This window comes from Mchenga conophoros, linkage group LG11 (genome assembly GCF_057382185.1).
Source record: "Mchenga conophoros isolate Kocher_MC1m ecotype Shallow Benthic linkage group LG11, M_conophoros_male_GT1.1, whole genome shotgun sequence".
In the NCBI taxonomy this organism is placed as follows: Eukaryota; Metazoa; Chordata; class Actinopteri; order Cichliformes; family Cichlidae; genus Mchenga; species Mchenga conophoros.
In genome coordinates, this window is record NC_140536.1 from 27,712,460 (window position 1) to 27,725,467 (window position 13,008).

The window sequence follows — 13,008 nt, forward strand, 5'->3', positions numbered from 1 at the left end:
CTGAACTACAGGTAACAGAATACAAGTTATTTGTAGGTTGTCTGTGAAGGTTCTCAGTCATCCAGGTCATGACTGAGAAGTCCAGACGCTTATTTGTAGGTTATTTATCCCGAGGAAACAGCGCATGTTAACCTAATATGATGTAATGTCATGATTAATGTAATGCAATTTCCTCATTTTATAAGGCTATTAGACAGAATCAGTTTAAGGTTTGGCGCTCCAACCTGCAGCTATTTCACATTAGAAATAACCAGAGTTAACAGAGTGGTGAAATAAATATATTTACTAATTAACTAAAGAGTAATTTTAGCAGATTTTTCCTAATACATTAAATAAATAAATAATTAATGTGTCCAGCTGAGGTAGGCTACACACAATCAGTCTTTTTGTGCAGAATAAGAGTGAAATAATGTATCAGACACCCTGTTTTAATGTAGCGCAGCCTGATCCTGAAGTAGAAAGCCTGGGTGTACAAAGACAGCAAATGCAAAGAAAGCCTGGCTATGCAATACGTCCTTTAGAGAACATCCAAAATATTGAATATTTAGTAAACGACTTTGGTGTTTTCTATTTCCAACACCTTTAAACAGTCATTAATGTGCAAACTCCTTAAACTGTGTCATCTGATCACTGAGCAAACACACCTCATTGCTGATGAGGTTAAGGTGAGACATGGACGTGGCTTGGTCCCTCTTACTGCTGTCCAGTCCAGAGGACAGCGTGAGCTTGCGGTGAGACCCTCGTGGCTTTAAACATCGACGTCTGGGTGAACACAGACAAAGAGCACGTTTAATCTTTAAAATCGGAATAATTACACACAAATGTTTCTAATGGTGAAAAATACATCCCTGACTTTTTGTTGGAACAAGTTGAGACTGGACAAGAGCATTTGTGAGGGTTTTATATTTACTGTGTAGCGCAGCTGCCCGGGTCCAGATTGTTTACATTTGATCAACATAAAAACTATATTACTGCCATGTGACTTACTCTGGAGAACTTTTATTAGTACAGGGCTTTGTTTTCTGGTACTGTTATCACAACTGAAGAAATAATAAACGTGTAAACCTAGGCAGACAGAAGGATGACAGATGGTGCTGGATTCAATAAAAAAGGAATGTATTGTTAATGTTCAGTTAAATGTGGCATACAAACACCCCAGCTCTTGAGAGGAGATAAGCCCAAGCTGTCCTGTCGGCCTGCTAAGGTAAATTTTGGAACAATAACGGAGAAATAAATCCCAAGCAGCAGTACACATGTTCTAGCTACAGACTGACATCATCTTCACTAATTTAGATACTAATCTGGAAACTCCTGCTATAGTCTGTGTAAAGGCAAAGTGTTTCACACACCTGCAGTAGTACAGCAGGAGGCAGAGCAGACAGAGCAGGATGAGAGCCATGCCTCCCAGTATGGCCAACAGAAACACAGTGTGGTACGTGCTGATGTCCTTTGCAACCATTGGACCTGTTACAAAGACATGTGTTGAAGCACCAGAGAAAAAGCTTTTTGGTGGAAGTCTGCAGTCAAGTAAACCACATAAATGACAGAACAAAAATATGTGTTTTGCGAAGTAAATTTAATTTGTGTCTATGGATTTTCTTACCGGTGTGTAGAGACGACATGGCGGCCACCCAATACCCCAGCTGAGGAACAATGTAGGTTAGACTGAGCTGGTTTCCCTCCCTCTGCACCTGAGCCCAGCTGCTCTTTATCCAGATACCTAAAGACACACAAAAGAAATCACAGTATGTGGAAACAAACTTTGTAAAGGTTACTCTGTGAGGACTGGCTGCAGCAACTGCTCACCTGCCTCCCCTAATTATGTAAAGACGGGGCTCGATGGAGTTAAGACAGCTAATCTCTTAATGTGTTAGGAGTAAATTATTTATGCTCAAGATCTTAGCCAAATGATAGCCGTTTGGATAAACCAGTAGATTTAATTACAGTATTTCACTCTGAAATATTTGTTCAAACATAAGAGTAAAAGTTTTACAAGTTGGTAGTGAGACCTATAATGTAGGGCAGGGGTGGGCAACTCCAGGCCTCGAGGGCCGGTGTCCTGCAGGTTTTAGATATGTCCTTGATCCAACACAGCTGATTACCATGGCTAAATGACCTCCTCAACATGTCCTGAAGTTCTCCAGAGGCCTGCTAATGAACTAATCATGTGATTCAGGTGTGTTGACCCAGGGTGAGATCTAAAACCTGCAGGATACCGACCCTCAAGGCCTGGAGTTGCCCACCCCTGATGTATGGTTTGGACATGGTGACACTGGCAGAAAAGGCAGCAGGTGGAGCTGGAAGTGGCAGACCTGAAGCTGGAAGTGGCAGAGCTGAAGCTGAAGACTGGGATTAAAAGAGTACTGTGTATTGGATCAAGGACACATCTAAAACCTGCACCGGCCCTCGAGGCCTGGAGTTCGACACCTGTGCACTGTGGTGATGCTAAAGGGAACGGCTAAAAGGTGACCAAACACACCTCTTCTTTGACTAAAATCAACATTTGATGATGAAGCTTTATAATGAACTGTCTAGTTAGCAGTGTATGTGTCTGGTGGAACAGATTCAAAATAATAGTTTGAAGTGCCACCTATACGCACAGCTTAATGTCTTCTACTGACTTGTGACTTTCTTTGCCCTCCCCAAAGCTGCAGATACTCTGATTAACGACTCAAATGTCTGCCCTGACCTGTTCTAGAGACGGCAGTGTTTTGGTAGTACTTAACTCTCCCACAAGGAGGCAACATGTAGATAACAGTGTTACCCTATGAGCAGTGTACACTGAGTACAATAGCGGCTCTCCGCATAGCCAGAATGGAAAACCACTACAAAGCTAGAGGCATTGACTGATTGGCTCCCAGTAAATCTGCTTCAAGAGGAAAACACTGTGTTGTGCCTTTACACTTCCGATCCTCAGGCTCTCAGGGCTAACGCGGTGAGACCTACTTTGTTTCTATGTTTATACAAAGTTATATAACATCAAGTGGTTAGGAATATGCATCATGTTTAATAAAAGGAGGAAACAAAAGGGTAAAGAGGATATTCAAAGAGGAAAGGCAAATATACAAGAGATGCTGACGGGGGGGAAACATCACAAGCAGAGGAAACGAGGGGATAAACAGGAGGAGTGGAAAGAGAGATAAGGGAACAGGCACAAGAAACAGAAGAGAAATGAGAGCGAGGCTGTGTGACTCAGCACCACACACACACACACACACACACACACACACACACACCACTGTGCCCAGCCCTGCCCAGATTCACCCAGGTCCCTCTCTGAATCCTTTCCACAGGGGAGTCCTCTCTGTGTGGCTGACCTGTTTCATAGCTACAAACGACGGACCTGTTCCCACGCTTCGGTACAATACAGCACTGACAGACAGCAGGGCAGCTACTCAGACGCAAGGCAAACATTTATAAAGTCAATACAGCCCATATATTACTTCTGCTTCTCGCCCATTCACACAAAGCCAACATGTCCAGCCGCAGAGAGTCGTTGGCTGATCTGAGCGAGCGGCGCTTATTTGCATCGTCAGACTCCCGACTCGCACACCCAGGTGATCTGTTTGTGTATGACATCGGTCCTCCCCATGCCTGCTTGACATCAAACAATACATGACATGTTGCCAGTTGCACAAGTGAAACAGGTTTCCCTCTCTCTCTCTCTCTGTGTTCATGCCTCCTCCATGCGAGCACTTCATAAACAATACTAGCGTCTTTGTGAGGCTGCCATCCTCAGCCTGAAGTCTTCCACCGCAGGCACCAGATGGATTTCAAACTTCTTTTTGTCTGTTTATCATCTTCAGTTTAACACTCACACACATTTCACCCACTAAATGCTCAGTGAAGAAACTCAATCAGGAGATGGGCCGGTCTGTTGTGTTACTTATTTGGAGGGTTGCTAAGGAACATGAGATGTAGCCTGGAGAGGGGTCCGGGAACGGCTTCTTGTTGTTGAAATACTCGCAGCTACAGGCTGTGAGGAGGATACAAGTGTGTGTGTGTGTGTGTGTTCATTCAGCTTTAATGAAAGCCCTTTTTATAAGCCCTGCATGTTGATACTTTAGGCGCTTTAAAACAGACTCCTGAGATCCTGAAACTATCACAGGAGCCAATGTGGATCTGTTTTTTAATCAATGTAACACTCTGACGTACGATTACAGTTCAGATGAAAACTGCACAGCACAGACAGGGAATAACGTTGAACTAATGAAGGAGAAATTCAAAATACTTGCCATTCAAATGTTTTATTTTCTTTCTATCCATTCATCTGCCCATCTAGAGCTCACTAAACACTTCTAGTAGCAATCTTTAGACACTGTTTGGCCAAATAAATCAGAGCTCTAAAATGTTTATTGTGAAATGACTGTAGCATGAATGTAGTACACATATCATGACACGTGGGAAGTACGACATTTTTACGATTTTAATCCAATTGTGAGATATCAGTAATAGTGATGAATTAACCAAGAAATATGCCCAGCCAGGAGTTCCCCTCAACTCCACAAGTTTCAGTATCTTTCAGTTCACGATTTTGTTTTTCAGGACTGGAAATTTACGACTTTGTTTTCCCACCCTTGCTGCTTTAATCAGTCCTTTTTCCAGCCATAGCAGACTGCTACAAGCACAGCAACAAACAACAGTGATAATATAATTAGGTGGAGAACAAACTGACACATTTAACAGCTGAAAACCAACGCTGTCCTCAGAAAACAGAGCTTAAAGGAGAGTTAATATTAAACAGAATTGCACCTTCAAAATGATAATTTCATGAATGTCTACATAACATTTGCTAATACACTAGTCTTCTGATTAATAGGTGGTATGTCAATCTTATGTGTGTTTACAGCTTTTCCCCAAATAATTCCAGTGGGTCCTAACAAAGCTTTTTCCTGCTGATGAGAGGAAGCAGTGGATCTGTTGAGACACTAATGTTCATGCAGAAGGAGGTTTTGTAGTGCAGACACGTCTGAGTCAACTGATGATCGAATCACTGTCTTTAAGTGGAGCCTCTCTGAGAGGAACTGGGTGTGTCACAGTGCAGGACGACTGACAACAAAGATTTAAGATCGCAGGAGTAAATCAGAGCGCCGAGAGAGATTTGAAATGTCTCCGCTGCATGAGCCAACACCGCAGGGCTTTTAGCTATTGTTCAGTTCAAGATTTAACTGAGCACGAGCAGATTATGGATCCACAGTCCAAACTTGTGATGTGAAGAGATTAATGTGTAGCTGTATGTTGGCAATTTTTATGATCGTATGAATAATTCTATTCATCGCTCTGATACACAGCCACAAATTATGACCTGGCTGCACCATGTGAGCATGCACGTGGTTTGTGTTAGTGCTTGTAATGTGCTCTTTTCACAAATAATTGCAGGTCTCATATAAACAGAAGTAAAGCCTTCAGAGTTAAAAACTTCCTGAACTTAAATGTAGAAAGTCAGAAAAGCTTACGTGTGAGTTTCTGTTAATACATACCTAAGCGCGGGTCAAATCTCCAAGTAGGGAGGTGATCATTTTCCTTCAGGCCACTGTCAGGCGGGAGGGGCACAGAGAAGGTGATTGGCCCAGTCACCTGCAGCTCCACTCCATCGCCGGCCAACAGGTGAACAGAGATGGCTGCGACAGGAGTCAACTCGAACGTCTTCTCCGTGCCTGTGAGAGTGCAAACACGAGGACGTGAGAGAGAAAAATGCAGGGAAAAGGAAAGGGAGCGGGAGTAAGGTGCACAGGAGGGGAAGCGGAGAAAGGAGCAGACAGTGGGGGAGGTAACGTAAAACAGCTCAGATAAAGGAGGGCTGTCAGAGGAAGACAGACAGGAAAGAAAACAAGCGAAAGACAGGAAAGAAGGAAACTGGGTGGAGGGCGGAAAAAAACTTGAAGACTGAGGATGGAAAGTGTCACAAAGCCGCCTCGAGGAAGAAGGTACGCTCTGTCGGGGGAGACAGCTTTGAAGGGGTATTCAAGTCACATGAAAAAAAAAAAGGGGGACACACACAAAAAAACGTACGAGTCTGTTGCATGGTTTTAAGGATTATGATGTTGATGTGTCAGCTCATATTTTTTTTATAAACAAATACATTTATGAGATCGTTGTTTATCATTTTTCTGGCTGAGTTGTGAACAAAAACATTGCCAGAGTCTGTCTTCTGGATGTTATGATAAGACCATTTCTAATTATCCATATTTTTGTATTATGTTAAAAAATAAGCCTTGTTTGCACATATTGATGAACATGTTTGTCATCACTCGTATTATAGGCCAGTGTAGTCCATGCAATGTCAAGATGTGGATAAGAGTGCCTGAAAGCGTGTGGGCACGCGGGCTGTGTTAGAGCAGAGAGAAAACACACACACACACAAACACACACGGGTTATTGTGTTTCAGGAGGTCAGATAGAGACGGTAGTGTCTTTCTGATGAGCTGCTCCTGCTACTCTTCACGCCTCACCCTCTCTCAGCACATTTTTCCTCTGTCCCGTTTCTATGAAGGTGTCTTTAACTATATGCTCTGACCCGTCAGTCTAACCTTCACCTGTGCCGTTGCCACTGAGCATCTCCAGGTGGGGAAAGTGCTGGATGTGTGAGGGGGAGGTTGCCACGGTGAGCAGCGCGGTCAGGTTGGCGTACGATGTGTTGGGAGGAAGACTGAGAGCTCTGTGCAGGAAACTAACCCTGGGCTGGACTCTTAAACCTGTGACACAGAAAATGAAACTGAGTTGTCATTTAAAATATTATTCAAATCCGTCTGAGTATTTTAGTTGGATAATTGACACAGACTTTAACATAATAGTAACAATAATAATGCGGAGAAAGTGGGAATGACATCTAAAATTCCACGGAATTCATTCAATTTATACAAGACAATGGCAATTAATTCAGTTAGTATATAGCGCATAAGTATAGAATATATAAGGTATAGGATATATTCAGTCTCCCTATTAAACACTATGGAGCAATGTGAGCTTAAAACCTTGAAATCACCTGACCTCAAGAGTCCATCATGCACACTGATGTTTGTTTGAACATGTTTTACAAGGCAGCTTTATACTCCTAGTGCCTTCTTATAAATTCAGACATCAAATTAAGCTTAATGGAGGCAGCTCTAGATCAATAACGCCCTGGTCGACTTTCTCTCCTGGCCAACGTGATTCTCTTTTCTGATATTTTGCAATGAATTGTTTCTTTTTGATTTGTCATCATGGCTGCCTGGCATCTAGTTTCAACAAATCAACAAATTATAGATTAGAAACAATAAACTGAAAACCAAAAAGCATGTAGTGGGATTCAGCAAGGTGATGTCATTGTGGTCCAACTGTGCCGAGTGCACATTCTTGAGCAGTGAGACATGGATCAAGCTGTACACGAGTGTTCGCTGTGTTTGGGTTTCTCCTTGTGCTCGACATGATTTTTGGGCGTGCAGTATGAGCGACACTTTCACATTTCAGACTAAAGCTCGTCCTAAAAATTCAGGTGTGAATGTTATTTCCTGTCTGCGGTTCTGTTTTTCAGAGAGGAAATGAGCCTGTTGCTGTTCTTTGTGTGCCCCCTTCCTTGACTCTTTTTGTGTTTTTCCCTCCACTTTTTTCTCACCTCATCTGTTCCTCCTTCTGTTGGACACTGCTCGGCCCATCCCCCCCTTCTCTCCCACTCTCTCCTCCCACAACTTCCCAATGCATACCACATTCCCTTCCTCCTCCTCCTCTTCTCCTTTCCACTTCTTTTATTATCCCTCCCTCTGCCACACGCCCGGGTTCATCACTCCCCTGGGTGTCCAAGTTCACAGCATCATGAAAGACTGTGCAGGACAGGGGGCTGGACTGTGCCCGGCTCAGGCACGTGCTACAGGCAGTGTGTATTCAAGAGGTTCATATGTTAATGGAGCCTGTATATTTATGTGAGAAATTTATTTTAGTCAGACAACACAGCTGACAAGCTAAATTACTCCCCTGTTGGCCAGAGCCACACAAAAGAGTCAACAGACAAAGAGACCAAATTGATTTGCCTGGATGAAAAAGCCTTATCTAATGTAATTACACCCAAACAAAGAAGCGGAATAACAAAGACACGCTTGTGATTTATGTCTATATGGTGTGTTTTCTTTATATCAGGTATTAGATATTTTCCTGATAACAGGCCATTTAATATAAGATAGCATTTTATATTAGGAGTGTATTAATTATGTTTAAAAAAAAAAAAAAACACTTGTCGCCAATGACAAAAATGACAAAATATGGCTTTCATCCCAACTTGAGTTCTCTTACAAATACTCAAACACTGAGGTTATTGTACTCTGTCCTAGATACTTACTCTGGCTGGTATGATCTTAGCCTTCGGTAACACTATGAGGAATCTTAAGAGTCATTTTTGACCAGGGTATATAGTTCAGTGACGACATTAAACAAATATGTAGGACTGCTTTCATGCATTTGGGGAATATCTCTAAATTTAGAAACATCCTGTCTCCCAGTCATACTGAAAATATCATGCATTTATTACTTCTAGGCTGGACTATATTATTATCAGGATGTCCTAACCCCCCCCGCCCCCAGAAAAGCCTTCAGTTGATCCAAAAGGCAGCAGTGAGAGTACTGACAGGGACTAGAAACAAAGAGCACATTTATCCCATATTGGCTTCTCTTCATTGGCTCCCTTAATCAAATTTAAGATCCTTCTCCTCACAAATAAAATCTTGAATAATCAGGCCTGATCATATCTTAAAGATCTCACAGTACCTAATTATCCTAACAGAGCACATCCCTCTCAGACTGCAGTCTTACTTGTGGTTCCCAGGGTACTTAAAAGTAGAATGGGAGGCAGAGCCTTCAGCTTTCAGGCTCCCAGTTTGGATTCTGGTGACAGACACCCTCTCTACTTTTAGGGTAAAGCTTAAAAGTTTCCTTTTTCATAAGGCTTATATTTAGGGTTGGATCAGGTGACCTTGAATGCTCCCTTAGTTATGTTGCAGTAGGTCTAGGCTGCTGGGGATTTCCCATGATGAAGTATTTCGTCTTCACTCCTCTTTTTTTACTTTCTGCGTGTTTAAACACCACTACTGTTATTTAGTCATTATTAATTATTAAACTCTGGCTCTCTTACACAGTGTATCTTTTGTCCCGTCTTCCTCACCTCACCTACTAATAGTAAATAAGTTTAGAGGGAACCAGAGCCTGGAACGCCCACAAGCAAATAGCGTTCAGCTTCAAAGTAATGCACAAAGCGTGAATCGCTTCCAGTAGGGACGCAGCTTTATGTGTCGCTAACAGGGAAATTGCAGTGTTTCCTCTACTGGAGCAACTATGTAACACAAAGAATAATGCTTGGTTGAGTGATGTTTCTTTTTTAATTTTTTTGTATTTTTAAAATTTCTATTTATTAGTCATGACAAATGCGGATACAGCAAATATCGGGTGATTATATCCACCTGCCGGTTGGACTCTAAATGCAATAACAAGGTGGTGCAGCCACCCAGTAATACCAAGAACCACTTGGCAGCAGGTTTGGGAATAAAGTTTCCCACAGTGACCTGTAGTTGCCATGGAGTCTGTGACCGGTCACCAGTGTGACCGAGGCCTTATAAACATTATGACTGAGTCATTTCCTATGCATGTGTGTGTGCGCAGAGATAGTGCCAATATGTCTGCCCAAGGTGTGATGGACCAAAATGTTATAATCTTTCTATTTCAATGAAATAATTCGATTTAAAAGTCTGATTTTCTTTAAAAACAATAAACTGTACACACACACACTTGCATACAAACACACACACAGACAGTGTGTTCACCTTGTAATCCTGGAACAATCTCAACAACATCTTCGTACACCATCAGAGTTGCAGCTCTTTCTGGCAGCAGGTCCAGGCTGATGGATGAAAATACTAGAGGAGAAATAAAAACACACAGTGTATAGGAATAACTTCACTATGAGATTAGAAACAAGCTCTAATCTACCACTTTACTAATCACTCTGAAACAAGTCATTAAATCATCTTTATGCATTTTTAATAGTCCTGCTTTCATCCTGTCTGCTGTGCAGGACCACAGCCTGACCCAGCAAACTGCACTTCTTTGCTCTTCCTTCCTTTTTTCCCCTCACTCGCCCATTGTTCAGAGCTGGTAAGCGTGATAATCCAATTGGCCGCCGTTCCGTTGGCTCATAATAACCCCCTTCCCCCACACACACACACACACACACACACACACACACACACACACACACACACACTCCAGGCTCCTGGGAGGTATTTTGCGTGAGTGTGTGTTAGTGAAAGGGAAGCTTAAGCAGCCCCCTTGCTGAGTTTTGGCATCTAAAGCTATAAATTAGTAATGGAGCACTCCACTCATTAGCTCACACACCTGGCACAAAAAATGTACTTTTTTTTTCTTCACACACACACATAAAAACATAAAACATGAAAACAATCTGTTAATGCCACAGTTTAGTGAGACACTGTTCTTGTTAATCTGGTTACTTCTCAAAATATATGTACGAGTTCTCGCTCTCTCACTCACTCACTCACTCACACACACCTACCAGGTAATCTGGAGGGAGTCCAGGGCACAGAGTTAGGCACATATCCCTGTTTAGTTGCGGTGACAACAAGCGGCGTCCCAAGGCGATAGGGAAAACGCAGGTAAATGTTGCCGTCGGCTGATGAGGTTTCAGTTGTTAAAGAAGTACGATTGGCAAAAAGCTGTACGGTGGCTCCAACCAGGGGCTGGTGAGTGCTGGCATCGCTCAGGTGAACCTTAAGAGTCACATCTGTGAAGACAAGAGTTCATCATTTGTAACGGTTGTAAGATGTCAAGTCTCCGTAAACAGTGATTGATAAACATACAAAAAAACCCCACAAGGCCTCTATGATTACAGCCACCTAAAATGCCATCGTCTTAGCTATTTTCAGCGTCAGTGCCAGGCTTTTGGCCTACAAATCTAATTCCCAGCCAGTCACACAGTGATGACCATTTCCTGGACAACCGCCAGTGGCACTTCCCCTCTAAAACAATGGGCCATTTCCCTCTCTCAAAGAAGCCTTGGAAGCTGAAGGGGGGAAAAAACAACAACTGCACATACAAACACCTTCTCCGACGGAGACAAAGAATAATTAAAACGTTAAAAGACAAACGCTGTGTCACGAAAACTGCCTATGGAGTAATAATAATGTTCCATTAGCATTAACACTGGTATTAATAAATCTTGGACTCTATTACGTTCTGTATACACTATCACTTTTCAGGTAAGCCCTGATGTATTGCACAACTAATTGGCTTGTGAATATCACTGCTGCAATGTAACTTTATTATAAAACGTAATAATGATCTTTCTCTATTATTTAGGGGGGGGGAAAAAGTATCCACCTTCTATCGTCCATTAGCCTGAGTCATTCAGGACCACAAAAATTAGCCTTGATTTGAAAATATAGCAAACAATAAACAAGCCATGACCAGAGTGCTCTCAGGTTTAAATGCAGCTCTTTTCCATCAAATGAGCTCTGTATAGTCTAGCCACCCAACCCATATTTCCACAAACTTTAAGCTGAACCACACTAATCAAGGTTGCACAATAAAATAAAGTCAACAGAATATGACACCTCCACTGATGTCATTATGGTTCAGACTTCAGATCAGGAAAAACCTGCTTTCTTCAGGACCAGTCTATTTTTCTTTTTCTTGAAATACTCCGAAAGAGTTTAATGGAGGTCATACGAATGCGGTTTGGCGACATTAACAACCAACCAACCACTACCCATCAGGCTGTGCTTGAGATGGGTGCGTGATTTTTTTAATTTCCTGATATACCCTCATTATCAGATATTATTTAAACAGTGAATCTTTACATATACCCATGCTTCTCAAACTGCAGGATGTAGGTGAACAACCATGTAAAAAATATGAAGTGAGATTTAGGAAATTAATGGGTATACAAACACTGCGCATATGTTTAAGCAAAATAAACTATTATCATTGTTTGTTGTTAATGATTGATAAAAATAGCAGGGTGTGTGAGTCATGACCTTTTATAGGCTTCAGAACTGGAGCATTCCACGTAAAGTTTGAGACGCAGCGACACATACGGTCATATCAAGTGAAGTAAAGGAAGGTGCGATGTTAAATTTCCAAAGTGATTTTGAAATCAATATGCGGCACATCTATCTGATATCACACACTTCTTGCAGCAGTCACACTGTGACACGCTCAGATTGTCTTTCACTGCAGAAACCCTACATCAGCTGTCATATCTCCAAAGACATCCCTCTATTTCACTCCACTCTTGCCTTAATTGAGAATTTCAACCTTAAGCTAACCTGCAGATCTTAAAGGAGGGAAGTCAAACACTCTGACAAACAAATGTTAAAATGTAATCATCACATTCCAGAGTCATCATAAAAAACTTGGTAGAGAGCACTATAATTCACAGCCACAAAAACCCACACCGTCCCCATCTTTGCACACATGACAATTTGTGTCCTGTTTGGTCACAGGCTGACCAACGGTGGCCTTTATATTGTGGCTGAAAGGTTTCCCCCCCCCACCACTCCCCCTACAATTACCAAAACATGCCCACCTCCCCCCCATACTCACTGAATTTTGTCTTAATGTTTCCTTTAAACCTCACCCGCAGTGACACACACAGTAACACATACATGGCTTGACAAATCCCCCTCCCCCCACTGAGGGATCCTCTGGTCAGCGGGAAACCACTCTGACAATGTGTAGGAGAGAGTTCAGCCTGAGTGCACGCTCCACCTAAAAAAAACCCAAGCTCTGCACCAAATTATAGCTTGGGAAGGGAGGAAGTTACAGGCTGCTTAGTACAAGAAAAGATCTGGCTGAGCAATGTGTCAGTTTCAAACCAAAACACATAATTATCCACAGGTGTAAAGATCCACTTCATTCCTGGGATTTCTTTTTTTTAAACATTTGGACTGCGTCAGCAGAGAATTGGGAAACAGGCAGACTGGATTTCCCCATGACGGAAACCCTCCACTGCTTTCTCGAGTGTACTGG

At 42.3% G+C, this 13,008-nt stretch overlaps 1 protein-coding gene across 3 annotated transcripts in view; it reads right to left on the minus strand.

The window, feature by feature from the left end:
- Nucleotides 1-13,008, minus strand: part of fam171a1 (family with sequence similarity 171 member A1) — a 61,552-nt gene that overhangs the window by 5,490 nt on the left and 43,054 nt on the right. For 2 of the 3 annotated variants that reach the window (XM_085292143.1, XM_085292141.1), the window contains exons 2-8: nucleotides 10,535-10,762; nucleotides 9,786-9,878; nucleotides 6,531-6,695; nucleotides 5,481-5,657; nucleotides 1,604-1,720; nucleotides 1,350-1,464; nucleotides 645-762 (exon numbers count right to left, since the gene is read on the minus strand). In XM_085292143.1, coding sequence (XP_085148269.1) covers nucleotides 645-762; nucleotides 1,350-1,464; nucleotides 1,604-1,720; nucleotides 5,481-5,657; nucleotides 6,531-6,695; nucleotides 9,786-9,828 — 735 coding nt within the window. In that variant the 5' untranslated portion in view covers nucleotides 9,829-9,878; nucleotides 10,535-10,762. The remainder of the gene's footprint in view (nucleotides 1-644; nucleotides 763-1,349; nucleotides 1,465-1,603; nucleotides 1,721-5,480; nucleotides 5,658-6,530; nucleotides 6,696-9,785; nucleotides 9,879-10,534; nucleotides 10,763-13,008) is intronic. The other variant, XM_085292142.1, reaches the window with a different exon arrangement.